Below are 25,593 nucleotides of genomic sequence, written 5' to 3'. Positions count from 1 at the left end.
CGCAGGCACCGGTTGACAGTACGACCGCAATATCTTTGATATAATACGACCAAACAAGCTATATTTTCCTTCTCTCTCTGTCTCATGCTGTTGAAGCTGCTCCTCTCTAATGGGGGGGGGGGGGGGGGCAGAACTGTCCGGAGTTTTCAGCCCACCTTTAGCAGCAGATGCACTCAGGGAGAGCTAATGTAAGGCAGTGTGTGAATCATATGTGACTTAAACCCCTCTCTCCCGTCATGTGATGTGTGTGTGCAGGCTGGCAGACAGTGAGGGACTTTGGGCCAGCTGGCTGGCCTGGTGTGTCAGACCCTGTGGAACCTCACTGAGAAGGGGGGGCGGGGACAGACTTCCCAGCCACACTGGACAACCAGGAGAGAGAGGCACTGCTTGAGGTCCAAACACTGTACCTGGGTATGGAAATGATTTAGAAGAGGTTATTTTACTGGAAGGTTTATGAATAACATTTTATAGTTTTATATGTTTTGGTCTACTGCTGTAAACATACTTTATTTTTATGTTGTATCGTTTTGAGGAAGCTCTGATTCAGAAGGGTTGGGTTAAATGCGGAAGACACGTTTCAGTTTAATGCATTCGGTTATACAACTGACTAGGTATCCCCCTTTCCCTTAGAGGAGGAGGAAGCGCTGCAGTGGACCTCTGGTGATTCAGAGTTCCGTCCTGTGGCTCAGAGGCTGAGGGACAGGATCCAGACTCAAACTGTCTGCCATCTACACAGTCTCCCTCCCTAAAGTGTGATGTCCTAGCCTTTCTTCTTGCTGTGCCCTGCCTCCAGTGTGTCTGTACTCAACACACTTTACCTTCCGGTTCTACCACGCTCTCTAATTCCATTAGTAAGGTCCTGACCAGGGACAACTCTGGGACTTAGTTATAGGCTGCTTGGGTTGAGTGTTTTCCAAGTCAGGAAACCTTCTTGGCCCTAGCTATGGCATATTTTGAGCCTCTGACCTGTATGACAAACTGTTTTTGTTGTACCATAATATAACTGGTAATGTAATATTATTATCATAAGCTACTCTTACATCGCAATAATTGTAAACTGCTTCTGTGGTGATAAAAAGTTCCGACATTGTTGATCTGTGAACTGCTGTAAGTAATAAACCACAACAAAGTGTGGTAAACGTTCTCCTTCTCAAAGCCTTTATTGTTACAGATATGGACCAGGCCAGGCAGTACTGCTGCAAAGTTAGTAAAGAACAGCGCTTTTTAAATCACATCATTACATCAAATAAGTACAAAAACAGCACTTCTGTCAAAATAAAGTAAACCTATCCTGCAATAATAACGCCTTACAGTGACCACAACCCAATAGCATTTCATCAGCCATAGTTAATGACACACACCTGTCCGTCTGGGTTGATAAAGTTAGTTAGTTGGGTAATTGTGGAGGTATTAAGTGCATCTATTGTTTATAATAGTCTCATCCTGTTCAGATTGTCGTAGGGAAATGAGGCGGTTCAGTATCAGTAGAGATATGGACCAAGTCACCCTCTGTTTGCCCTTAATAGAAAAGTCCCTGAACATCCAGATAATTCAGTCTACAGCCAGTCATCCACAAGGATGCCAGGGAGTTTCCGCAGGGAGAACGGAACAGGACAGGAAGGTGAGCAGAATAGAGGTCAAAGGTGATCCTAGAAGGAATTTTCCCTCCTCTCACTGCACATTAGACAGGTCCAAGTGTTCTAGCACAACAGGTGTGGGAGTAACGTTCAACCTTGGACTCGTCAACACAAGCAAACATTGAACCACAGAGTTCAGTGTAGTATAAAATGGGAGGACTGACTCCCCACTGGACAAAAACAAGTTGAATCAACATTTTGACATGATTTCAACAACAAAAAATGAAATGGGTTGACGTTGAATGGAAGAGGAAAAAAGCAATCAAAACAAGACAATTTAGTATTTCTTCACCTAAATCCAATGAGATGGTGACTTTTCTTCATGTTAGTCGACAAGTCAACCAAATCTAAATCAAAACTAGACATTGAACCAGTGGGTCCACACTCAACACATGCGGTTGTACGAAACATTTATTGATGTGTGGGACTCAATTGCATTAACTGTGCAAAATGCATCTGTAATAGCCAAATGTTTCCTACATCATTACTGATGACATATTGTAAAATGTCAGATGGAGATCAGATGTTTATTGTTCAGGTTGGAGATAATACATGCATGTGTGCTGTGACTACAACTTGGTGGGCTTGTTTCATGAATGATTCAATGTATGGATTATTTATATGTAATAATGATAAGATTATGTTGATGCAGCAGCAACAGTTCTATGGAGAAAACAGAAAAATACAATGATTCAATAACATATTCCATTTTTTTTTATATAAAAAGTTTCAGTATCTGACATTAGTCAGAAGTTTGATAAAACCTCTACACTTCCTCTCACAACCACCCCCAAATAATGTACCATTCCATAATCATCCTCATCTTCCTCCTCCTCTTAACGTGAAACAATCATTCAACTGTCCAACTGTATCAATCCACCCTCAGTAGAATGCAGTACTTTACTGTTATTAGTCAACAAAAATAAAAGGGTGGAGTCTACCCCTCGTTTAAAAAAAACTGCGTTTGCACTGGTTAGGCTCCCACAGACGGAACAAGCACATCTATGACCGACTGCAGTCGGACCGTATCGACCTCAGTCGGTCCAATGAGGACCAACTGGGCTCCCTACGAATGAAAGCCAAGCGACCCAGAATGATAAAGAGCCATTCTGCTCTCCAAAGAGCACTTCTTAATGCGATAGAAAAGAAAACAGAAGAGGTATTTATTTACTGGTACAATTCACAATACCCAAAGCTTTGAAAGTGTTAGGATGGCCAGGGTCAAAGGTCGAGGGTGAGCGGAAGACAGACAGGTGAGGTCATTGTTATGACAACCGGAAGACCATTTTGTTTTAGCTTGCATGTTCTTTTTCTTACAGGACAAAGCTTTTTACCAGAAACAAAACAATGTAACAGTCACCACATGGAAAGAGCTACAGCAGAGGCAAGAAGTTTCACACTTCTAATTACCTCGCTTTCTTCCTGGTTTTTTGTTGCTTGAAATTTCAACACACTTTTTTCCTTTATATTTTCTGTAAAACACATGGAGTTACACACACATCCACACATGATATTTGTCACTGACATCAGTCTCTCATACAGAATGGGTTCATCATACGTACAGTCAAACTAAATAGGGCTCAGACAGTGTTATTTTTTAGTTTTTCCAACACCTCTCCGCTTTCACACACTTCTTGGGTTAGCTTACACAAACAGTTTCAGGGTGGGGGGTATTGGGGAAGGGGGGGGGGGTAATGCTGTGGGTTTATGATGGATAGGGTTCTTAGGGGTGGGAGGGAGGATGGGGGGGGGTCAATATGACCCCTTGCTTACATGAGCAGCAGTATCAGGCAGCACCTCTACACACTATACTGTGGTGTATGACATAACCAGGCACACCAACACACAGGCCAAATAATGCTTCCATCATCTCCAGTTACCGCAACAACAACCACATGATGATAACAACTTCTCTTAATACAAAAAGACTAAAGCAAAAAACAGTGACTACATTATCAAGTGCAGACTGATGCACTGCTTTGCTCTCTGGAGATTTGCTGTGGGTTTTCACACTATATGGAGATTCTATTGACATCATCCACTTGAGGTGTATTAGAATACTGGAAGGGTGGCCTGTGTCATCTGTTTCTTTTCCTCTGGCCCAGCAGAGTGTCTGCTCCAGGCTGCCCCCTCATGGTGAGTTTTGGCACTGCAGGTAAAGAGGACAGCTTATCTTTCCACAAGTAGGTTGAGATGACTTTTCTTTTTGCAGTTCTTTTTTTTCTTCTTTCATTTGCTTTTTTTTGTTCTGTTCATTTTTCTTTCCACATCACGAGGACGAGCTTCGTCACGACAGACAGGGTTACCTTTCATCTTTTTCGTTTTCTGTTTTCCCCCCTTGGTTTATTTCTTCTGAAGTGTCCCACGAGAGCAAAGACAATGACAGCAAAAAACAATGATAAACGCCAAAAGCATTTCATGTCATGTAGCGGGTGATCGCTCTCAGAGCGTAGAGCAGTTCTGCCTGCATGCGCGCTTCCATAAGAAGCAGATTGACATGGACCTGGAAGAGTGAGGGAGAAAGAGAGAGTAGAACGCATTACAAAACTGCTCCACAACATTACTCCAGTCACACAGATCAACAACTAGGAGAGGAAACTATATAGAAATGTTAAATGCTAACAGAAACCCATGGAATAAGAAATAAAATAGAAAGTTGTCCCCTCACCTTCTCGGAGTGCTGGAACTGTCTCCAGAAGCTCTCATACATTCGTTTGGTGGTTTTCTCCGGGCTGCACACCATGGTCTTAATGTAGACCTTAAAGCTGCGGTCCAACAGCTGGTTAATCTCCCCGTAGTCATAATCATCATACCTGAGACATAGATATTTCTTTACTAATAACTACATTACTGTACGAAATTACTGCACTTTGTCAATGTATTAAACACGTGATAACATTCTTCTTTTGACTGAATCTAGCATATTACATCATGAAATATGTACATTTACATGAGTAGATTTGTGTTTGTATAGAGCCAGTGAGTGACGTACCTGATGCCGAACATGCAGTGGATGTAGTTCCAGATAGCCCTGCGCAGCATGGTGGTGTCCACGTCTTTGTGCATGGCCATGGTGTTGTAGGTCAGGTTGTAGGCCATCTGGAACTTCTCATCCAGCAGCTGACCAACGTCAGGGTACAGACGGTTCACCAGGGAGTAGCCGTGGTCCTCCCAACTGTAGTCCTGAAGAGAGGAAAGCAAGGAGTTAATCAGAATGTCTGGATATCAATTGATCAATCAGATAGATAGTCCATATGGTAACATTTATAAAATGTTGGTAACATGGTAACATTTAGCAAATGTAATCTTGAAGTTATTGAGAAAAAAAAAAACCTCTTCACTTTCTCTCTCCTTTTCTTTCTTTCTGGCTCTCCCTGAAGGGGTGTGTGTGTGTACACACATGTATTATATACCTGCACTCTGAAGGTGGGTACATGTTCTCCTCTCCTGGAGAAGTCCTTGTAGCCGTAGCTGGGGTCTTCAAAGTGCCTGGATACGTCTCTGGATGGCACACACTCCTCATCCTCTGCCGTGGCCACAAGCATGCTCTCGGTCTTCTCCCTCTCAAAGCGTGTGGCCATCTCCTCCTGACTGGCTTCCTCTTCATCACGACACTCCTGCAGCTGCTTCATCCTCTCCATCAGCACCTCCACCTCACCAGACACCTCTGACACCTAAACACAGGAACACACACACATTCTGGTTCAGGGCACTGGTCATACAAAGGGCAACCACAACCACAATAATCACTGCGCTCACAACCACACGGGTGTCAAAGCCGAGTGACTAACAAACCTACAGCTTCTCTCCCTCGCTCACCCACACACAGTCCTGACTCTCCTCCTCCCGCTCACCTGGTGATTGCCTCTCCTCTCCTCCAAGTGGCCGTGACCGTTGCCATTGGCGATGTCGCAGACACAGTACTGGCTGAGGGAGGGGGGTCTGAAGGTGTGTCCCCCGTCACTGTGGATCTCGGGGGTGATGCCACAGCCGAAGGTAAAGGAGGCCAGGGAGTGGTAGTGTGTGAGGAGCACCACAGCATGGATCAGCTCAGCCAGGGACCAGCTGTGTTCTTCAGCCTTCAGCAGGTGCTGGAGTGGGGGTGAGGGGGAGAGCTGATACGTCAGTCAATCAGTAGTTTCCTTTGGGTGGAATCTTTTCTTTTCCTGTCTCACATTCTATCCATCCATCGCTTTCCAATTGTTTTATTCTCTCTACCCATCCCTTCCCCTCTTCCTTCTATACAGATCCCCCTTTCAAAAAGTTATATAACTAACTCTGCAAAGTCAACAGCTGTGTAACTCAGGCCAGGCCTCATCCCATCATTTCGGTATCTGTTACATAACCCTAACCTGTCCCTCTGTCCAGTCCTGGGGGTTTGTGTCACAGATCCAGCCCCCCCCCCCCCCCCGCGCGTACCTCGATGTGTGCCTTGGTGAGGAGCCAGGGCCGGTGGGCCAGGATCTTGTTGAGCTCCCCGAGGGCCTGCAGCTTCTGTGGGGCTCCGTCCAGGCCATTCAGCCACTTGGAGTCCCCTCCCACCTGGAGGAAGTCGTTGACGTGCAGGTTGACCAGGTAGGAGCACTGGTGTCTGGCTGCAGCCTGGGAGGGGAAACTATTACCAGACTGCCCAAGAACTTTAAAATGTACAGGCGAGTGTCCAAGAATTCAAAACGTACTCTCTGTAGGCAGAGAGATATACAGGGCTTGTAGTGGCTATACTGTGGTAGTGTAGAGGTTGGAGAGGGGGTTAGGGATCTCACCATGATGCCTATGTAGTGGCGGTAGTGCAGGGATAAGGGCCCGTCCATCTGCAGCAGGTAGTGCTGTGTCCTCAGAAAGCTCTCCAGGTACTGTGGGTGGAAGCCCATCACCAAGGAGATGTTGTCAAGGCGACCCAGTGCTGCGAATGCGTCCTCAAATATCGATTGTGTCCTGGGGTCTACTTTACTGACTTGAAGGATCTGATGCAATAGAGACAGTGAATTTAATGTAATTCACTTATTGGTATAAGATGCTAACTAAATATATGTAATAAAATGTCAAAGTTATTGATAATTTGCATAGATAAGTAACAAGTAAAATGTTTTGAAGTCCAAAGAAAACTCGTGGTAAAAAAAGTTTGTTCTCCATACCTCTTTTTCAGGGATAAATCTACTTGGTCCATTTCCCAGGGGTCTTGGGATTCGAACTCCAAAGTCCTGCAAGACAAAATAATACAGAAAACACATATTATAGTTATGCAAGATCCAAATGCAACAGTGCTCATTGGCGTCAAAAGCTAAAGGCACAGGGGGAAAACTCTAATTGCGATTTTTCGTACCATTTTGGCTGCGAGCCCTGACCATGTAATATTGTACATCCTTCTGTGGGATATCGTATCTCTCACCCCCTCCTCTAGCCCACATGTTCGCTCTATAGTCGGGTTGGCGCACTGCAACCGCAGCCTGTGCAGAAATAAATCTCTTTGTTCAACATTTAGCTGCAGCAAGCCATAACAGCAGTCTCTATAAATGTTACAAAACTACCAAAATACACAAAAAGAAGGCTTGATAGATACAATGTATCATGCCTACAGTGGCTATGTAACCATTTGCAGTTTGATACACCCTTGATACAAGTAATACCCTTGATACAATATTTGACACATTGTTATTGATCAGAGAGGCTCGCATACTAAAATAGTTAAATAAACGAATTCAAAATATGATTGACATCTCACTCAACATAAAAACAGCCAACTGTCAACTTGAAAAGTCGCTGATTGCGACATGTCCTACAGGCTAGGGCTGACTGTCTGCTCCGTTTCTTTCCCTCTGCGCGGCGCAGAGCTGGCGGAATGAATGACCTAGAACTGTCCGCCGAAGATTACTCGAAAGCGACAATACGGTCTTGCATTGAAATACACCAACCGAAAAAAGTATAACCTTATACCGAACGGTCTATAGAGTTGGCAGTAGGATGACAAAGAACTGGAAAGAAAGTAGAGTTGACAAGCAGCGCAAACTCCTCAAACGCGTAAACAAGGTTGGACACAAAAGAAAAGACTGCACTGCAGTTCCTTCGCTCGAAGCCACAGAAAACAAGTGGCTAAAATGACATGAAATTGTCTTGTCACAAATTAATCATCTAAATTCCAAAACGAAAGCACGGGCTTTCCAAAACATGCATTCACTGTCAAAATATTTTCCCCTTTATTTTATTCTTACCTTTTTGCTTAGCCGTTCACACCGAGTGCATATTTTAAATACGTCTGTCACTGTAAATGAATCATTTTCAATGGTTTCTGTTGCTGCAGTTGCGTGCTTCATAATGTGTTCTCGGCGCGATCTTATGTTTTCAGGTATACAAATATAAAGGTCTACTTCGATGGCCGTTTCCTTTCTCGCTTTGTTTCTTGGGGGACTGGTTAATAAAGTGCTCAGTTGTCAGCCGGTGCTGTCCTACAGCAGAATACCGTTCTCTCTCTGCGGATACAGTCCGTAAATAAACGGAGCCTTGGTTGACTGACGTGCGCAAAAGCCAATCCCATGGCGAAAACAACCTCCATTCATCCAATGAGATATAAGGGGACGGAGAGAGGAGGAGTGAAATGTGTAGAGAGGTGAGCGTCTTAACTTGAGCACAGAGCGAGCCCCCACGAAAAAATCATCAATCGTCTCTAATTTTGTTCCTTGCTGCTGCCATTTATTGGCAATGGATATCGACTGACCATCACTCTGCAGCGCACAATATGGCGTGAAATGGTCACTTCGACCAACTTGCCTGCTTATTATGGCTTTATTACATGATACATATCATTTTTCACCCCTTCCACCCACAGCTGACCCAGTACTACATGGACGTTTGCAGGCACCTGCTATCTTATGTCATGTACATTGAAAACAACAGAGACAAGAACTGCAAGTCCTTTACTCTGTGTGTTATAAACAGGATGGGGAGCATCACAACTGTAAATATGGCGGCAGATCTTATAATGGCACAGTAAGATACCTGGACAGTACAGGTCAACAAACAGCAAATCAATTCCAGCTTTCCACTTAGACTAGCAGTTCAGATAAAGCAGCCTTAAACCAAATCAAACAGGGCTGTATAGCACCTCAGACAAACCTACCAGGAAGTCTCGATAAAGACAGGAAACGGTTCTCTTTCTGGATCTATCATAGAGCCTGTCAGTATAGACACCGCCTGGAGCGGATGATGTCACCAGTCACTGGTGTTAGTGTTTTGTACTGTACTCTGAAGTCATTTATGAGTCATTTTATAATGCTGTTTTGTCAGATGGTTGTAGCATGAAAAAGAGCTTCGGTCTAGATATGACTACTCAAAAAAAGGTACTGCAGTGGCATGAAATCTGAGTATCTGACAATTGTATTATACATTAGTGGTGGTAAATAGCAGCTGCATAATTGTGATAATTGCTTATTACTGCAGCACATCTAGCCAGGTCAAGTGTTCCATGGCAGAGATACCAACAACAACCTCATTGGAAGCACAACGCCACTGGAAGGCTGATCATATTAATATTATCTAATAATAAATTCAAGGCAGGGGTGGAAGAACCAAATAAAAACCTGCTAAAACAAGTTATATTAGGAGTGGTGGTGTGAGGGAGCCCAGATTGTTGTTTATCACCAAGCTGATCTGAACCAAGCTCCAATCTAACACTTTGGTTAAGAGCTTGGCTGCCTGGTTGATATGGGCCTGGCTAGATACATAGCACGCCATTTGGCAGACTCATTGTGTGACGATACACCCCCCCCCCCCCCCACTCCTGTTACCCCTAGGGAGGGGCGGGGTTGGGGTAAACATGCCCTGGGGCTGGAGTCAGCACTCTACAGTTTCCCAGCAGCAGAGCGAGCACAGTGTGTGAGCCCCATGGCTCAGCAAAGTTGCAGAGCAGAAGAGGCCTGGTCAGCGTTCAGCTTACGACATGCCCTTTTCACATAAAAGAGTTAGCCTAGGCTAGGGCCCCGACTGGCCCCCAGCCCCCCGGACAAGGGACAGGGCCAAACACTATTTTCAGGGGCGTACACAGCCCTACCACACCACCACCTACTCGGGGGCTTTACTGTACCCACTCCAGCCAGGGGCGTAGTGGGGGCGGCGGTTACTATAACATCATGATGATTTGTTAGACTGCCGTGGGAGGCTGGTAGAGAGCCTGCAGGGATCCTTCTCAAGCTGGTTCTCACAGTGCAGATAGTGAGCCTCTGAGAAGAAGGGACAGAGGGATTGGACGTGGTCCTCTCTTCACTGAGTCTGAATGAGCAGTCTAACTGACCGGTGTAGAGGGTTTGACATCATTAACTCATTGCTGTGATATCTGGTGGCGTCTAACATTATGTCATAGCAGTTCTATCAAAACACACACACACACACACACACACACACACACACAGGACTCGTGGAGAGCATTGTCACACATTAGTTACAAACAATGGTAGACATAGAAGATTACATACTTGGGTGTGGTGGCTGGGGTTCGAGAGGAGTAAGTTAGTTAATAGTTTACTAACAGGTCTCTATCACATCCATGCAACTGGTTTGTGATTTTTATAACATTTGATGGACAGGATAAAAGTAATTAAGATTAGAATGGGCCCTGAATAAACAAACAGCAAACATCAGACCAGTCACAAGTTCAAGCTCCGGTTCGAATTCCAAAACATTGATCCCTCTCAACTTGAAATTCAACTAACATGAAAGGACAACTCCATAAGAGAATGTAGAGAGGAATTTCAGTGTCACTCCCTTAACTTTGACAAAAGTAATTAACATGTATAATACATGCAAATATGTAACACATGATATTGTGTGATTTTGTACCTACTCTATAACTATTTATATTTTCATTTTAAGAGAGCCTGTAAAAATAAATTATTCAAAGAGTAGCATTTAAACACTTGGGCAGTTAGGAAAAAAGTTTGAAAAAAGTTTAGAAGATGGCAATTGTAAATGCAAACTTTTTAGCTGCTTTTGCCAATAAAAAGAGGATACAAGTCAAAGGAATTAAAAGAGAAAGAGAAAGGAAGCCAAAACTAAAGCTGTACACATTATGTGCCCCAAAAGTGTCTGCAGTGTTTTTAACATGCGATGAAAATACAAGAGAGCGGAGAGACCAAATCACAAAACCGTGGGGAAGTTCAACAAGTGATAGAAGTCCTCCTAACCAGTTCAAACCTGACCTTTCGCTTAGCAGAGAGGAAGCAAAAAACTCCCTCTCATACAATGACATAAGCCTAGCAACAGGATTTCCCCAATCACAGGCCAGAACAACATTTACAGGGTCCAATCGTTTCTCTCGCTCTCCCCCTCTTGTTCCTCTGGTTTAAAAAAAAAGAAGGTTTTGCTAGAGCTGGGAGAGAGAGTTTGACTAACTTTTCACTCTGCTAACTAAATCTCCCAGCAAGTTTTAAGAGCTGTTTTGAGTGCGAGAATGTATACAAGTCAGTGTTGGTGTGTGCGTGGGGGGAGTAACAGGTAGACCTCTATCCGCAGCTTAACCCAGAGCAGTTTCACAAGAGCAGCCCACATCAACAGTGTACTGTATGCAGCATGCATGCATATTCCTTATGTCACTTTATTTCTCTCTGTCTTTTCATGCCGTTTACAGTTGAGGCTCTCCAGTTGTTGGTAACGTCTGTTTAAACTTAATGGACAGGAGATAAATCAACACAAAATATAGATACAAATACACTACAGTTGACTCTTGTTCATTTGCAAAGAGTGAAAAGTAGGTATTTCCCCCTTTCCCCCCTCTTTCACCCTCCCTCTGTCGCTCTCCCACTCTTCAAACAACGCTCTTGGTTCGAGCCAGTCCATTCCATCACTAAGCAGTTAACATAACGGCTAAGACTTGGCATAACACTGCACAGTTAACCCTCACGTCCCCATCCATGTCCACTTTGAAGTTAAGGACAGTTGGAATGTTCTTCATTCACATGTCAAGCAATGTCACACGTCACATTGTTCAAAATTGTAACTAAATTGCTTGCTTTTCTTTGTTTCTGCAGCTGCATAGCTATAATTGTATACCTGGAGATGGTGAGCCTTGAGTTATACATGTAACTGCCAAAATAATGGAAACACATGAGTAAATGAGGGATACAAAGCATATTGAAAGCAAGTGCTTCCACACAGGTGTGGTTCTTGAGTTAATTAAGCAATTAACATCCCATCATTACTTAGGGTCATGCATAAAAATGCTGGGCAGGCCATTATTTTGGCTACCATGGCTATGCCCTTATAGGATGGCAATGCCCCCATCCCCACGGCAAGAGTGGTCCCTGAATGGTTTAATGAGCATGAAAACACATGCCATGGCCATCTCAGCCAACAGATCTCAACCAAACTGAACACTTTCTGAAGATTTTGGAGCGGCGCCTGAAACAGCGTTTTACACCACCATCAACAAAACACAAAATTATGGAATTTCTTGTGGAAGAATGAAGTTGCATTCCTCCGATAAAGGTAAAGACACTTGCCAAGGTGCATTGAAGCGGTTATGGCACGTGGTGGCCCAACACCCTATTAAAACTTCTTAAGGCTAGGGGGCAGTATTCAGAAGTTTGGATGACTGAGGTGCCCAAGTAAACTGCCTGTTACTCAGGCCCAGAAGCTAGGATATGCATGGTAGTATTGGATAAAAAACACTAAAGTTTCTAAAACTGTTAAAATAATGTCTGAGTACAACAGAACTGATTTGGCAGGCGAAACCCAGAGGACAGATTGCAGTTCCTATGACTTCCACTAGATTCCACTTCCACTAGATGTCAACAGTCTTTAGAAATAGTTTGATGTTTTTTTTCTTCTAAAAATGAAGTATTCATATTCTTTCTAAGTGTCACTCAGGTGGACTCTAGTGTTTTAGAGGGCGTGAATGAGACTGCGCTGCTCGTTTTCCTCCGGTATTGAAAACAGTTTATTACGTCTTAAATTTTATTGATTATTTACATATTAGGGTACCGGAGGTTGGATTAGAAAAGTTGTTTGAAATGTTTGGACCAAGTTTACAGGTAACTTATTAGATCCTTTGTAGGTATGTTGGGTGAGTTGGAACAGGTGTATTTCTGAATCAAACGCGCCAAATAAAACGGAAATGTTTGGGATATAAAGGACTATAAACGACTATTCATTGTGTAACAGACCTTGTGATTGAAAAAAGATGAAGATCTTCAAAGGTAAGCGTTTTATTTTATCGCTATTTCTGACTTTCGTGATGCATCTGCTTGGTTGGAAAATGTTTTTCTTGCTTTTGTATGTGGGGCGCTGTCCTCAGATAATTGCATGGTGTGCTTTCGCCGTAACGCCTTTTTGAAATCTGACAAAGTGGCTGGATTAAGCCGATTAAGCTTTTAAATTATGTAAGACACTTGTATCTTCATGAATGTTTAATATTACAAATTTAGTATTTTTAAATTTCGCACTCTGCAATTTAACGGATGTTGTCAAATCGATCCAGGTAACTGGATTCTAGCCGTAAGTGATCCCTAAGAGGTTTAAGACACTATGTTGGGGGCCTCCCAAGTGGCTCAGTGGTCTGTTTAAGAGCCTGGCTGAACCAAACCAAGCTCCAATCCGGGTCACTACAGACCCGGGTTCGATCCCAGGCTATGTTACAACCGGCCGTGACCGGGAGACCCATAGGGCGGTGCACAATTGGACCAGCGACGTACAGGTGAAGGGAAAGTTTGGCTGGGACGGCTTTACTTGGCTCTTTACGCTCTAGCGACTCCTTGTGGCGGGCCGGGCACCTGCAAGCTGACACTCGTCGTCAGTTGAATGGTGTTTTCTCCAACACATTGGTGCGGCTGGCCTCCGGGTTAAGGAGGGTCATGTTTCGGAGGGCACATGACTCGACCTTCACCTCTCCCAAACCTGTTGGGGAGTTGCAGCGATGAGAGAAGATCGTAATTGGATATCACGAAATTGGGGAGAAAAAGGGGGTGAAATACAAAACAATTATAGATAAGAAAAATACACTATGCTGGGGCATTAGGGAGCCTAGTGGTTAAATGCGTTGGGCCAGTAACCAAAAGGTTGCAGGTTCAAACCCCTGAGCCGACTAGGTGAAAAATATGTCGATGTGCCCTTGAGCAAGGCTCTAATTGCTCCTGTAAGTCGCTCTGGATAAGAGCGTCTGCTAAATGACGGTTTTTATTTTGGCAGTTACCTGTATGTTGCTGTCGATCAGTGGTCCTCTACAACAATAGTAACCGGTGAGAATTGATTCATGCATTTTTCAGAAAGTCAAACTCGAAGAGCAACAGGTGAGAACCTGGGAACCACTGACATTATATAAACCAGAGTTTAAATCCTCTCTAATTCCTCCCTCTACTCCCCCTCCCCTCTCTATTTCCCTCTCCTTTTCTCTACTCCCCCTCCCCTCTCTGATGTGTGTTTATTCTGGCATGCTATCAGAGTGCAGCAGCCTCGCCAAACGCCGGCTTTCCTGAGCCGAGAGGCGCGGTTGAGAGCAACGGGCCCGGCCCAGGACAAACGCACACCAGGAGGAAACCGCTTTCCCTGGATTCCATGAAGTGGAGCGGAACTCCATGGAGCAAAGAGCACAACAATGTAATAGATTGCAGTGAGGGTAGAGAGGAGGGAGGAATCTAAAACAAAAGAGAGAAAAAAACATCCAAAACACTTTCCTCCTCTTTATGATTTGTGCTAACATACAGTAACCCCAACCCCCCTCTAACTCTCCCTGATCTCCTCTTCCGGAGTTCGGTGCCTCACAGGGTTCACCTCTGGGAACTGTGGAAGATACCATGTTTTTTTTTCACTGCAGAGGGGTGCAGGAAAGAGTTCAAAGGGTAAAGATTAGGGCCCAGAGAGGTTTAAGGGGAAGAGGGTGTGCATGGTAAAGAAGCATACACAAAGATCTGGGGTCAGTTAACCATCCCAAAACTAGAACCTTTACCATTGGGGGGGAAGACAAATCTGACCTTAGATCAGTGAGATGCAACATGCAGCTCCAAACTATCCAGTGGTGAGCTGTGGGTCTCATGGCAGTCAGTGCCAGCTGTGTTTTTTGGTTTGTGAGAACCAGACTCAGCTCACATCCGGGACTCTGTCCAACACATCCCTGATCACATTATAATAACCCTTAATAAGCATTCACAACAGATCCAACCCCTCACCTGATGGACAATGATGCACTCCCCTAACTCTCCATCTCCACAGTAACAACAGTAAAAAAACAAAAAAAAACATTTAAAAAAAACGCTCACCATTGGCCAATGTTCCAACACTAATGTGAGTAGTGTCACTAAATCATAGGTAACAACAACACCTCATAACTTCTATAAAACTCCATGAACCTCTCTGCTCTGCCAGCCGCTACATAGGGCGTTATCAGTCTCATCTGATTGCTCATACGGTTAAAGGAAAGAAAAACAATGAAAGTGTAAATTAACTCTTTGTATGAAAGAGCGGGACTGAGAGAAGAGCAGGCATGGGGGGTCAACTTCAAGGTTGGACAGGTCTTACTATAGCACATTATGGAAGTGTGAAAGAGTGCAGATATGAGAGGGATGTCCAAGTCTGATCCTGTCCACCGATTATGAATGACTGACATACCGGGCAGCGGACAGACAGTCCGATGTAACACGTCACAGACATAATGGCAAACATCCAAGATATGACAAGTGCATTCTCCCTCAATAACTGTGTGTAATATATACAGTGGGGCAAAAAAGTATTTAGTCAGCCACCAATTGTGCAAGTTCTCCCACTTAAAAAGATGAGAGGCCTGTAATTTTCATCATAAGTACACTTCAACTATGGACAGACAAAATGAGAAGAAAAAAAATCCAGAAAATCACATTGAAGGATTTTTAATGAATTTGCAAATTATGGTGGAAAATAAGTATTTGGTTAATAACAAAAGTTTCTCAATACTTTGTTATATACCCTTTGTTGGCAATGACAGAGGTCAAACGTTTTCTGTAAGTCTTCACATGGTTTTCACACACTGTTGCTGGTATTTTGGCCTATTCCTCCATGCTGATCTCCTCTAGAGCAGTGATGTTTTGGGGCTGTTGCTGGGCAACATGTACTTTCAACTCCCTCCAAAGATTTTCTATGGGGTTAAGATCTGGAGACTGGCTAGGCCACTCCAGGACCTTGAAATGCTTCTTACGAAGCCACTTCTTCGTTGCCCGGGCGGTGTGTTTGGGATCATTGTCATGCTGAAAGACCCAGCCACGTTTCATCTTCAATGCCCTTGCTGATGGAAGGAGGTTTTCACTCAAAATCTCACGATACATGGCCCCATTCATTCTTTGCTTTATACAGATCAGTCGTCCTGGTCCCTTTGCAGAAAAACAGCCCCAAAGCATAATGTTTCCACCCCCATGCTTCACAGTAGGTATGGTGTTCTTTGGATGCATTCTTTGTCCTCCAAACACGACAGAGTTTTTACCAAAAAGTTATATTTTGGTTTCATCTGACCATATGACATTCTCCCAATTTTATTCTGGATCATCCAAATGCTCTCTAGCAAACTTCAGACGGGCCTGGACATGTACTGGCTTAAGCAGGGGGACACGTCTGGCACTGCAGGATTTGAGTCCCTGGCGGCGTAGTGTGTTACTGATGGTAGGCTTTGTTACTTTGGTCCCAGCTCTCTGCAGGTCATTCACTAGGTCCCCCCGTGTGGTTCTGGAATTTTTGCTCACCGTTCTTGTGATCATTTTGATGCTCTCCCTCCTGCCCGGCAGTGGTATTTTTTCCATTTTGTTTCCTGTGTGTCATGAGTATCCAGCTTCACTATGAAGCAGAGAGGATGTGATATTGCCTAATCGCTGTGGCGCTACCTTTTTCCCCAGGTCCCGTTACCTCATAACTAGACGATGAGCTCCGGCACCGGCCGGCTGAACAAACCACTGCCAGAGTCCTGTTAGAACGGCCCACCACAGCCAGAACGGACCTGTTAATATTTGATTGTTTCTGAAATGCCTATTTGGTCGAGCAGAACATCTCTCTCTCTCAAATATGGAGGGAGGAGAATGTAGTGGCTGTAACCAGCTGAGGCCCTGCATCCATCCAGTTTCCCCTCTCAGGTCTTCTGATCTCTCCTCATCTTTCCCTCCTTCCCTTCTTTAGGGTCGCCATCTCTCACTGTGACTAGCTTCCTCTCCCTCGATTTCGTCTTTCAATGTTCTATAGTGGTAGAGATATATATATATATATTTTTTTTTACACCTTTATTTAACTAGGAAAGTCAGTTAAGAACACATTCTTATTTTCAATGACGGCCTAGGAACGGTGGGTTAACTGCCTCGTTCAGGGGCAGAAAGACAGATTTTCACCTTGTCAGCTCGGGGGATCCAATTTTGCAACCTTACAGTTAACTAGTCCAACGCAATAACGACCTGCCTCTCTCTCGTTGCACTCCACAAGGAGACTTGCCTGTTACGCGAATGCAATAAGCCAAGGTAAGTTTAATGCTAGCTAGCAACTTATTCTTACGTTCCCCAGTTTATGTGTTGTAGTTTGTGTATTTGCATGTGTTTATTTCAGGAAATGGCTTCCTGAAATCCCTCAAGCAGCTGATTGGTCGACTCCAGGGCTAATTGGAGAGCTGACCCCGCCCCCTCGTCAAGACACAGCTGTCTCCAATTACACATTCATTCTGAAGCTATATAAAAGCCAGTGTTCTGTTCAGGAAAGAGAGATTGTTGCAGAGAGATTTGCTGGGAGGACATTGCAGAGCGATTGATTGTGATAGAGAGATTTGCTAGAGAGATTTTCTGGGAGGTCATTGCATAGGGATTTTGCTAGAGGTTGATTTTGCTAGAGGTTGATTTTGCTGGGAGTTCATTGCTGAGAGTTGGTATGTTCTGTAAGTTTGTTGCTCAGGTAGAGCTTATTTGATGTCCTTTGTTTCTTTGTTTGTGAAATGGTTTAATATTCTGTTTCATTTGTTCCCAGGGGGAAAGGGGAAGGCAACTTGGGAGTGTTTAGGCAAGAGGCCCGCGGGCATACATATACCCGTAGTATATTCATTGTCTAGGCACATTAGGTAAGACCTGGGCGGACCACCCCCTGTATTTTGGTTAGGGCACCAGGTGGTGCTAAATTAGGTACGTAGTGGGTAGGCAGGTAAGATAGGAGAGGGGTGGCTTTGAGATTTACTTTCTTTGCTTTGGTTCCGTCTGCCTGTTGTCATCCTTACTCGCACCTACAAGTCCATACCTTTTTCACTTCACGGAGAGTTTAGTTGTAGCAGGGACTTGCGTTCTCTCTTCATAGAGGCGTGCGTAACACATCTTATAAAAAACAATCAATCCTGTGTTGCATATAATCTGACTGAGCATACAAGTATCTAAGTATCTGACTGAGCGGTGGTAGGCAGAAGCAGGCGCGTAAACATTCATTCAAACAGCACTTTCGGGCGTTTTGCCAGCAGCTCTTCGTTGTGCGTCAAGCATTGCGCTGTTTATAACTTCAAACCTATCAACAGAAGACAGAAGTGAAATGGCTGGCTAGTTAGCGCGCGCTAATAGCGTTTCAAACTTTACTCGCTCTGAGCCTTGGGGTGGTTGTTTCCCTTGCTCTGCATGGGTAACGCTGCTTCGATGTGGTGGCTGTTGTCGTTGTGTTCCTGGTTCGAACCCAGGGAGGAGCGAGGAGAGGGACGGAAGCTATACTGTTACACTGGCAATACTAAAGTGCCTATAAGAACATCCAATAGTCAAAGGTTAATGAAATACAAATGGTATAGAGCAAAATAGTCCTATAATGGGTCTTTTAACGTAAAATACATGTTTCATTATCTACTTGAGGCTAAATTGATTTTATTGATGTATTATATTAAGTTAAAATAAGTGTTGTTGTAATTGTCATTATTACAAAAAAAAAAAAAATACACTTTTTTTTTTTTTTTTAAATCGCCTGATTAATCGGTATCGGCTTTTATGGTCCTCCAATAATCGGTATCGGCGTTGAAAAATCATAAATCGGTCGACCTCTAGTATCGGGATAATATCGTATGGTCCCTGGCAATTACCAGCCCTACTGCTTAACCTGAACATACGTTTGCCAAGAACACACACACAAAAAAGCACAGAATGGACAAGAGTAGGCTTACATACATGCTAGACAGAAATGCTAGTCCAAAAGGGAATTCAAGGTACATTTTTGGTAAATCTGAAGTCTGACGAATTTTGTAAAAACTGATTTCTTCAGACAAACATGTTGACCATGTAAGGTTTAGTGCAACTGACATGTTGTCTCATGGATGACAGTCTCCCATGTCTATCTAACAAAAACTACTGTAATACTTGGACTCTCAGGACAGGAGATTTAGAGAATAAGGGACTGGCTGGTGAAACATCTCCCTCACTCTGTGGTGTGTGTGTGTGGTCGGTTGAGCAGTCCTCTGATGGCGTGGGCTGCGGTTGAGATGTTTGCCCTGTGGTTAATCAACAACAGGACCATACAAGCAGGAGAGGAGAAGAAAATCTTCCATACGGCTCACGGGACTTTAGACTTACCTCCATGACCATAACAAGGATGGAGAGAGAGAGAAGGCGGAGAAGGGTTTTTCCGACACAGTGAGAGTGAGAAATGGGAGAGAGAACCTCACGGGTAAGCAAACACTGTGTATCATCAGTCTGGAGTGACATCATTGTCCCAGAGAATCAATAACTAGCCACTTCCAATTTGAAAATCAATTACTGTGCACCCACACACCTGGAGGAGCACAAACTTGTAACATAGAAAAGACACACATTTACATGCACACACAAATTCTCAGCTAGGATTAAGATCTCTTCAGTGAATAGGCAGCCAATTTGAGGAGAAACTCCAGTCAGAGTTACTGATTGAAGGCTCAAACAGATTTCCCTCTCAGGTTTCAGCCTTCCCCAATCCCTCCCCGACAAATCACAATCATCCTGTCCTCCCCCTCACCTCCTCTTCCCATCTCTCCCACTCCCTAAATCTCCCAGACTCCATTATCCCTCCTCCACAACATCCTCTTTTCACCCCCTCTCTCTGTCCCCAGCATGTTATTATGTTGCGGTACTGAAAGGAGAAACCACTAATAAAATGGTCATGCCATGAAGTCATGTGACAGGCTGAAAGATAAGCCACAGGTAATAAAAGAGAAGACACACACTCACAAGCACAGATGGCCCAGCAGAAGTACAAACTATTTGCCATGCTGTCATTCAATACAACCTCAGAACAATGGAACGATCTTTCACTTTGCATGCAGTCTGAGGCTCCCATCTTACATTAAAAAACAACAACTTTAAAACCTTTATTTAACTAGGCAAGTCAGTTAAGAACAAATTCTTATTTACAATGACGGCCTACAGGGGAACAGTGGGCAAATGCCTTGTTCAGGGGCATTCGGGGATTAGCTCGGGGATTCGATCCAGCAACCTTTCGGTTACTGGCCCAACGCTCTAACCACTAGGCTACCTTCCGCCCCATAACCTGTCCTTGACTGAAGATTAGGATTCAATTGCACTTGGCAACTAAAATTATGAGCCCACATATATCATATACAGGCAAATGCACATGACCTCAGTGATTTATAGAGATCCATTATCTGTTCTACATACTTTATATCTGGTTTAAGTTTCCACTGTAAATGTTTTCAGATCCCGAAAAACTTTTTTGGGGCAGCAGCGGCCACAATTTACCAGCGGCGGTGCGATGCTGCTAAATGCATATTGGGGAAACTGCTTAAAGTTACAAAGTTCATATATGAAATCCAATACCCTCAGATCACCCCTCTCCAGTGCCAAGACAAAGAGCTAACAGAAGGTTGTCAGAGGTTTCATCACTAACAGGAGAGCAATCAGACGGACAAGGCTGTTGTCAACATAATGAGCAACTGAGCCCTGTATCTCAAACCAGCCACGCATTCACCTTCTCACCGACAGAGCGAGAGAAAGCGAGAAACGTAGACAGACCCGGCTCTATGAGCCCACCGCCCACAAAATGGAGGTTGAAACTGAGCTACACATCCTGACCTCCTGCCAAATGTATGACCATATTATAGAGACACATATTTCCCTCAGATTACACAGACCAACAAAGAATTTGAAAACGCATCAAATTTTGATAAACTCCCATATCTATTGGGTGAAATATCACAGTGTGCCATCACAGTAGCAAGATGTGAGTCTTGCTGCAATGAGAAAAGGGAAACCAGTGGAGAACAAAAACCATTGTAAATACAACCTATATTTATCTGTCTATTTATTTAGAAATGTCTCTATTCTTTTGAAACTGTTGGGAGTTTAACTGCTCATTTCTGATTGTTTACCTCACTTTTTAAAATGATCTATTTCACTTGCTTTGGCAATGTAAACATATGTTTCCCAAGCCAATAAAGCCCATTTTGGGGGGGGGGGGGTGCAACATCACTATCTCAATAATAAGTTACAGAACAGAATAGAGGGGAAGAAAAAAAACAACTGGTAACCAAGAAAAACAAATATGAGACATTGGCTAAGCAGAGATGTGAACAGAATACCTGGGGGTTGCTGTGTGAGATCTATTTGTATTTGGGTGTGTTTTACACAACCCCTTGCATGTCTCATCATCACATACCGTAGATATATTTTATTGTAGTTTCTAACATAGGCATTTTCTTGTCGTTGCCAACAACATACTGTAAGCCCTATTGCTGTCTGTCTTTATGTAGACATTGGACTTGAATAGAACTGTGTGGGCTAGCGGGGAATATTCTCTATTCTTCACCAGCCCAGCTAAGTCTGGATCAGCTACAGGGGTATGATTTGTCTGTATTCACCTACTGAGGTGTCTGTCCATCTCTTGTAGAGGCACATATGGCACACAGACACCAATGCATGCATGTCTATGTATGTCTGTATGTATGCGTGTATGTATGTATGTATGTATGTATGTATGTGCCTGCCAGTATTTATAACCCTGAGAATGTTTGGTGGGCCCATCTGACTAGACTTTAACAATGACCACTAAAACGTGTCAGCAGATAGCTACTGCCTCTGAACACTGAGCGCAGACTCAGAGGAAAGGTTGATTTGAAAATCCAATGATCCATGTTATCATTGGTGTGTGTGTGTCCATGTATGTGTAGAGCAGTGGTCACCAACTGATCTCGAAGGCATTCCTAGTCGATCATCAAACATTTATGTAAAAAACAAAACAATGATAAAGCCTTGTGCTCCAATTTGTATTTAATTTGTTTCATGCTGTTGGCAGTAGGTGCCCTTGATTCAGTAGCCCTATCACCAGGAGGGCAAAGTGCTCCCATTTTTAACCATTTAATGTGTCTCCGCCTACCAGGCAGGCCCAGACAGCAAATCAAGTGCCCTTATAGGCCTACCGCTGGCCAATCAGATAGCTCAGATCACCGTGTCTGCACAGTTTCCTTGAGCCATAGACTGTAAAAAGAAGCCTTGAACGCACAGCAAAGTTGATACTGTGAGATTTCAAAACATGACTAGAGGTACTCAATGAATACAGCTGCTGCTTTTATAAGTAAGTTCACGTTTAAGTTGTTATTCAACACTGTCAACACTTTGTTAAACACTTTTATATAAGCCGTAAAATGTGAGTTCTCCCTACTTCCACTCACGCTACAACCGGCACTGCAGCTGTAATGAATGAGTACAACCGGCACTGCAGCTGTAATGAATGAGTACAACCGGCACTGCAGCTGTAATGAATGAGTACAACCGGCACTGCAGCTGTAATGAATGAGTACAACCGGCACTGCAGCTGTAATGAATGAGTACAACCAGCACTGCAGCTGTAATGAATGAAAACAACAAGCACTGCAGCTGTAATGAATGAGTACAACCGGCACTGCAGCTGAAATGAATGAAAACAACCAGCACTGCAGCTGTAATGAATGAGTACAACCAGCACTGCAGCTGAAATGAATGAGTACAACCAGCACAGCATCTGTAATGAATGAGTACAACCAGCACTGCAGCTGTAATGAATGAGTACAACCGGCACTGCAGCTGTAATGAATGAGTACAACCAGCACTGCAGCTGAAATGAATGAGTACAAGCAGCACAGCATCTGTAATGAATGAGTACAACCAGCACTGCAGCTGTAATGAATGAGTACAACCGGCACTGCAGCTGTAATGAATGAGTACAACCAGCACTGCATCTGTAATGAATGAGTACAACCAGCACTGCATCTGTAATGAATGAGTACAACCGGCACTGCAGCTGTAATGAATGAGTACAACCAGCACTGCAGCTGTAATGAATGAGTATAGTAAAGTGTGATAAACTTGCGTTATTATTAGCGGTGTGTCTATTTTTTTACCCCCTGTGAAGCAATTAAGATCGTCTCATCGCTGCAACTCGCCAAAGGACTCGGGAGAGGCGAAGGTCGAGTAATGTGACCCACCAAACCGCGCTTCTTCACCCAGAAGCCAGCCGCACCAATGTGTCGGAGTAAACACCATTTAACTGATGACTGAGGTCAGCCTGCAGGCGCCTGTTCCGCCACAAGGAGTTGCTAGAGCATGATGAAGTAAGTAAAGCCCCCTGGCCAAACCCTCCCCTAACTCGGACGACGCTGGGCCAATTGTGCACCAGCCTATGGGACTCCTGGTGATGGCAGGTTGTGACACTGTCTGGGATCGAACCCGGGTCTGTAGTGACACCTCAAGCACTGCGATGCAGTGCCTTAGACTGCTGCGCCACTCGGGAGTCCCTGGGCTTGTGTATTGTTTAATAACAGAGAAATATTTCACTCTCTCTGGTCATAGAAGTAACAACATGAATTGGTGCATGAGGCAGAAATAATGCAGTGACTTGAGTTTCACCATCAGCTGGAAGACTGCCCCCTCCCCCCTACTCAGGGGAGGGAAGTGAGTCAGGTGAGAAGCAGCCTCACCGCTGCTCCCCCCCCTCCCCTCAGACTGACCTTCAAATGCAGACCATCAGTCCAGTAAAAACTAAAAGATGATCATCATTAAGCTCAGCAGTGCCTTACAGGTAATACAATAAATTATCTATTACCAGTGTGATCACTGGTCATTTCAAAATGGTCTGAGAAGAACAATATTAGCAGGGCAATTCAAGCATAGCCAGTGATAATGTATTAGGCCTATAGCACAAACCTTGTTGCTACAGAAATTAGTTCATGTTGCATAGGCTTAAGTTACATTTGGAAAAAAGTCAGAGCGTCAGATCTCAGCTTGTATTTTGACTCAGTAAGTGATCTCGACTCAGAAAAGGTTGGTGACCACGGTGTAGAATCGTATTCTCTTATGATTCTCGTAATTTTACCCCATTTTCTTCCCAATTGGTAGTTACGACCTTGTCTCATCACTGCAACTTCCCAACAGGCTCAGGATAAGCGAAGGTTGAGACGTGCGTCCTCCGAAGCATGACCCGCGAAGCTGTGCTGCTTCTAAACACACTGCTCGATAACCTGGCTGTCAGCCGTATCAATGTGTAGGAGGAAACACCGTTCGACTGACAGCCTCGTCAGCTTGCAGGCGCCCGACCCCGCCACAAGGAGTCGCTAGAGCACGAAGAGCCAAGGAAAGTCCCCTGCTAAACCCTCCCCTAACCTGGATGGCGCTGGGCCTTGAAGAATCGTGTTAATTTACTGCACTAAAACTAAGTAAAAAAAGCAGAGACCCTTTGTTTACCTTTCCTGAAGGCCAGGTCTACAGGCCCCCTGGCTCAGTGTGAAGACAGCAGCACTGTTCATGGGTGGGTTCGTTATGGGAGTCCCACAGGAAACACTAACACAATACAGCCAAGGACCTCCTCCAGGTAGACACAGTGTGCACAGACACAAAACACACTCAGTTTCTCCCTCTCTCTCTCTCTCGCGCACACACACACACGCGCGCACACACACGCACACACAGACAGACAGACAGACAATGGCAAGTGGAACGGTGCCATAAGGGAAGGCTGTAAGGCGGTTGTCCAGTCACTGGGAAACTGGGGCAGCAGATGGTCATCTTCCCTTCCACTAACACCACACCAGCTAGTCTGGGAGAGGGGAGACAAGGGGAGAGACTATCATGCACTGTAGTACAATGGAGCAACTGTAGTACAGTAGGGAGAGAGGAGAGGATGGGAAGGGAGACTCAGACACCAGTCTTGCACTGCAGCACAATGGTGCAACTTTACCCCATTGGGTTTACTTTGATTTACCATAGACATGTCTAAAACGGATAGCAGAAACATCTACAACAGACCATCTCTGATCTACAAATCCCTGTTGTGCAGTTCTAATGCAGCAGATTGAACAGGAGAGACCCTTAACAGGCCTTAGTGAAAAACCGAGACAGTAGGGAGCATAGTGAGAATGTTCTGGGTATAATGAGACAGTGTATGAGGGAGACAGTAACTGGGAAAAACTGCAAATAAAATGAAGTAGGGGAAAGGTCAGCTCCAAAATAAAGAAGCACAGCCCGAGCACTGTGAAAATAAAGATTGGAGAATATAGCCTACTCGCCACCATGCAGACTTAGATCAGCCGGTTGTTGCAAAAATGTTCCTGCACAGCAAAAAATGCAAACTTAGAGTATTAGAGGTTTAAAAAGGCTTCTAAAGTTTGTAATTTACACTTTAAAATGTCAGATTTGACTTGCCATAAAAAAATGCATCAACCCTACACAAAATGTCCATTCATTATAATCCACACAATATTTCACATTCCCTGTTGCTGCAGGATTATTTGTGTGTGTGTGTGTGTGTGTGTGTGTGTGTGTGTGTGTGTGTGTGCGTGAGCGAGAAAGAGCGTATGTGCACGTTTATTTTTTAGCATATCATTAAGCATGTTTGGAGTGCTAACTCATAACAAGAGTCATCTTACTGAAATAAAGGCCATATTGACAGATGGGGCAGAGAAATGTGAACTATTCTGTGTCATAGAGAAGTGCATTGAAAAACAATGCTGCAGCAAATGATTGGGGTATCTATGCGTGTTGCATTCAGGAAAACATGTTTG

At 44.1% G+C, this 25,593-nt stretch overlaps 1 protein-coding gene across 3 annotated transcripts in view; it reads right to left on the bottom strand.

Annotated features, from left to right (window-relative positions):
• Positions 1 to 1,137: 1,137 nt before the first annotated feature.
• LOC139407271 (sestrin 1) overlaps positions 1,138 to 25,593 on the bottom strand; it is a 69,623-nt gene continuing 45,167 nt past the window's right edge. Inside the window, exons 1-10 of one of the 3 annotated variants that reach the window (XM_071150905.1) lie at positions 7,847 to 8,093; positions 6,961 to 7,084; positions 6,773 to 6,838; positions 6,401 to 6,601; positions 6,057 to 6,239; positions 5,492 to 5,728; positions 5,051 to 5,311; positions 4,630 to 4,820; positions 4,306 to 4,450; positions 1,138 to 4,140 (exon numbers count right to left, since the gene is read on the bottom strand). In XM_071150905.1, the coding sequence (XP_071007006.1) occupies positions 4,054 to 4,140; positions 4,306 to 4,450; positions 4,630 to 4,820; positions 5,051 to 5,311; positions 5,492 to 5,728; positions 6,057 to 6,239; positions 6,401 to 6,601; positions 6,773 to 6,838; positions 6,961 to 6,999 (1,410 nt within the window). In that variant the 5' untranslated portion in view covers positions 7,000 to 7,084; positions 7,847 to 8,093 and the 3' untranslated portion in view covers positions 1,138 to 4,053. Of the gene's footprint in view, positions 4,141 to 4,305; positions 4,451 to 4,629; positions 4,821 to 5,050; positions 5,312 to 5,491; positions 5,729 to 6,056; positions 6,240 to 6,400; positions 6,602 to 6,772; positions 6,839 to 6,960; positions 7,085 to 7,846; positions 8,154 to 25,593 lie in introns of those variants that run through there. The other 2 variants (XM_071150904.1, XM_071150902.1) reach the window with 2 other exon arrangements.

The sequence above is a fragment of the Oncorhynchus clarkii genome, chromosome 4, assembly GCF_045791955.1.
Source record: "Oncorhynchus clarkii lewisi isolate Uvic-CL-2024 chromosome 4, UVic_Ocla_1.0, whole genome shotgun sequence".
NCBI lineage: Eukaryota > Metazoa > Chordata > Actinopteri > Salmoniformes > Salmonidae > Oncorhynchus > Oncorhynchus clarkii.
This window is presented reverse-complemented; position numbering and strand designations above follow the sequence as displayed.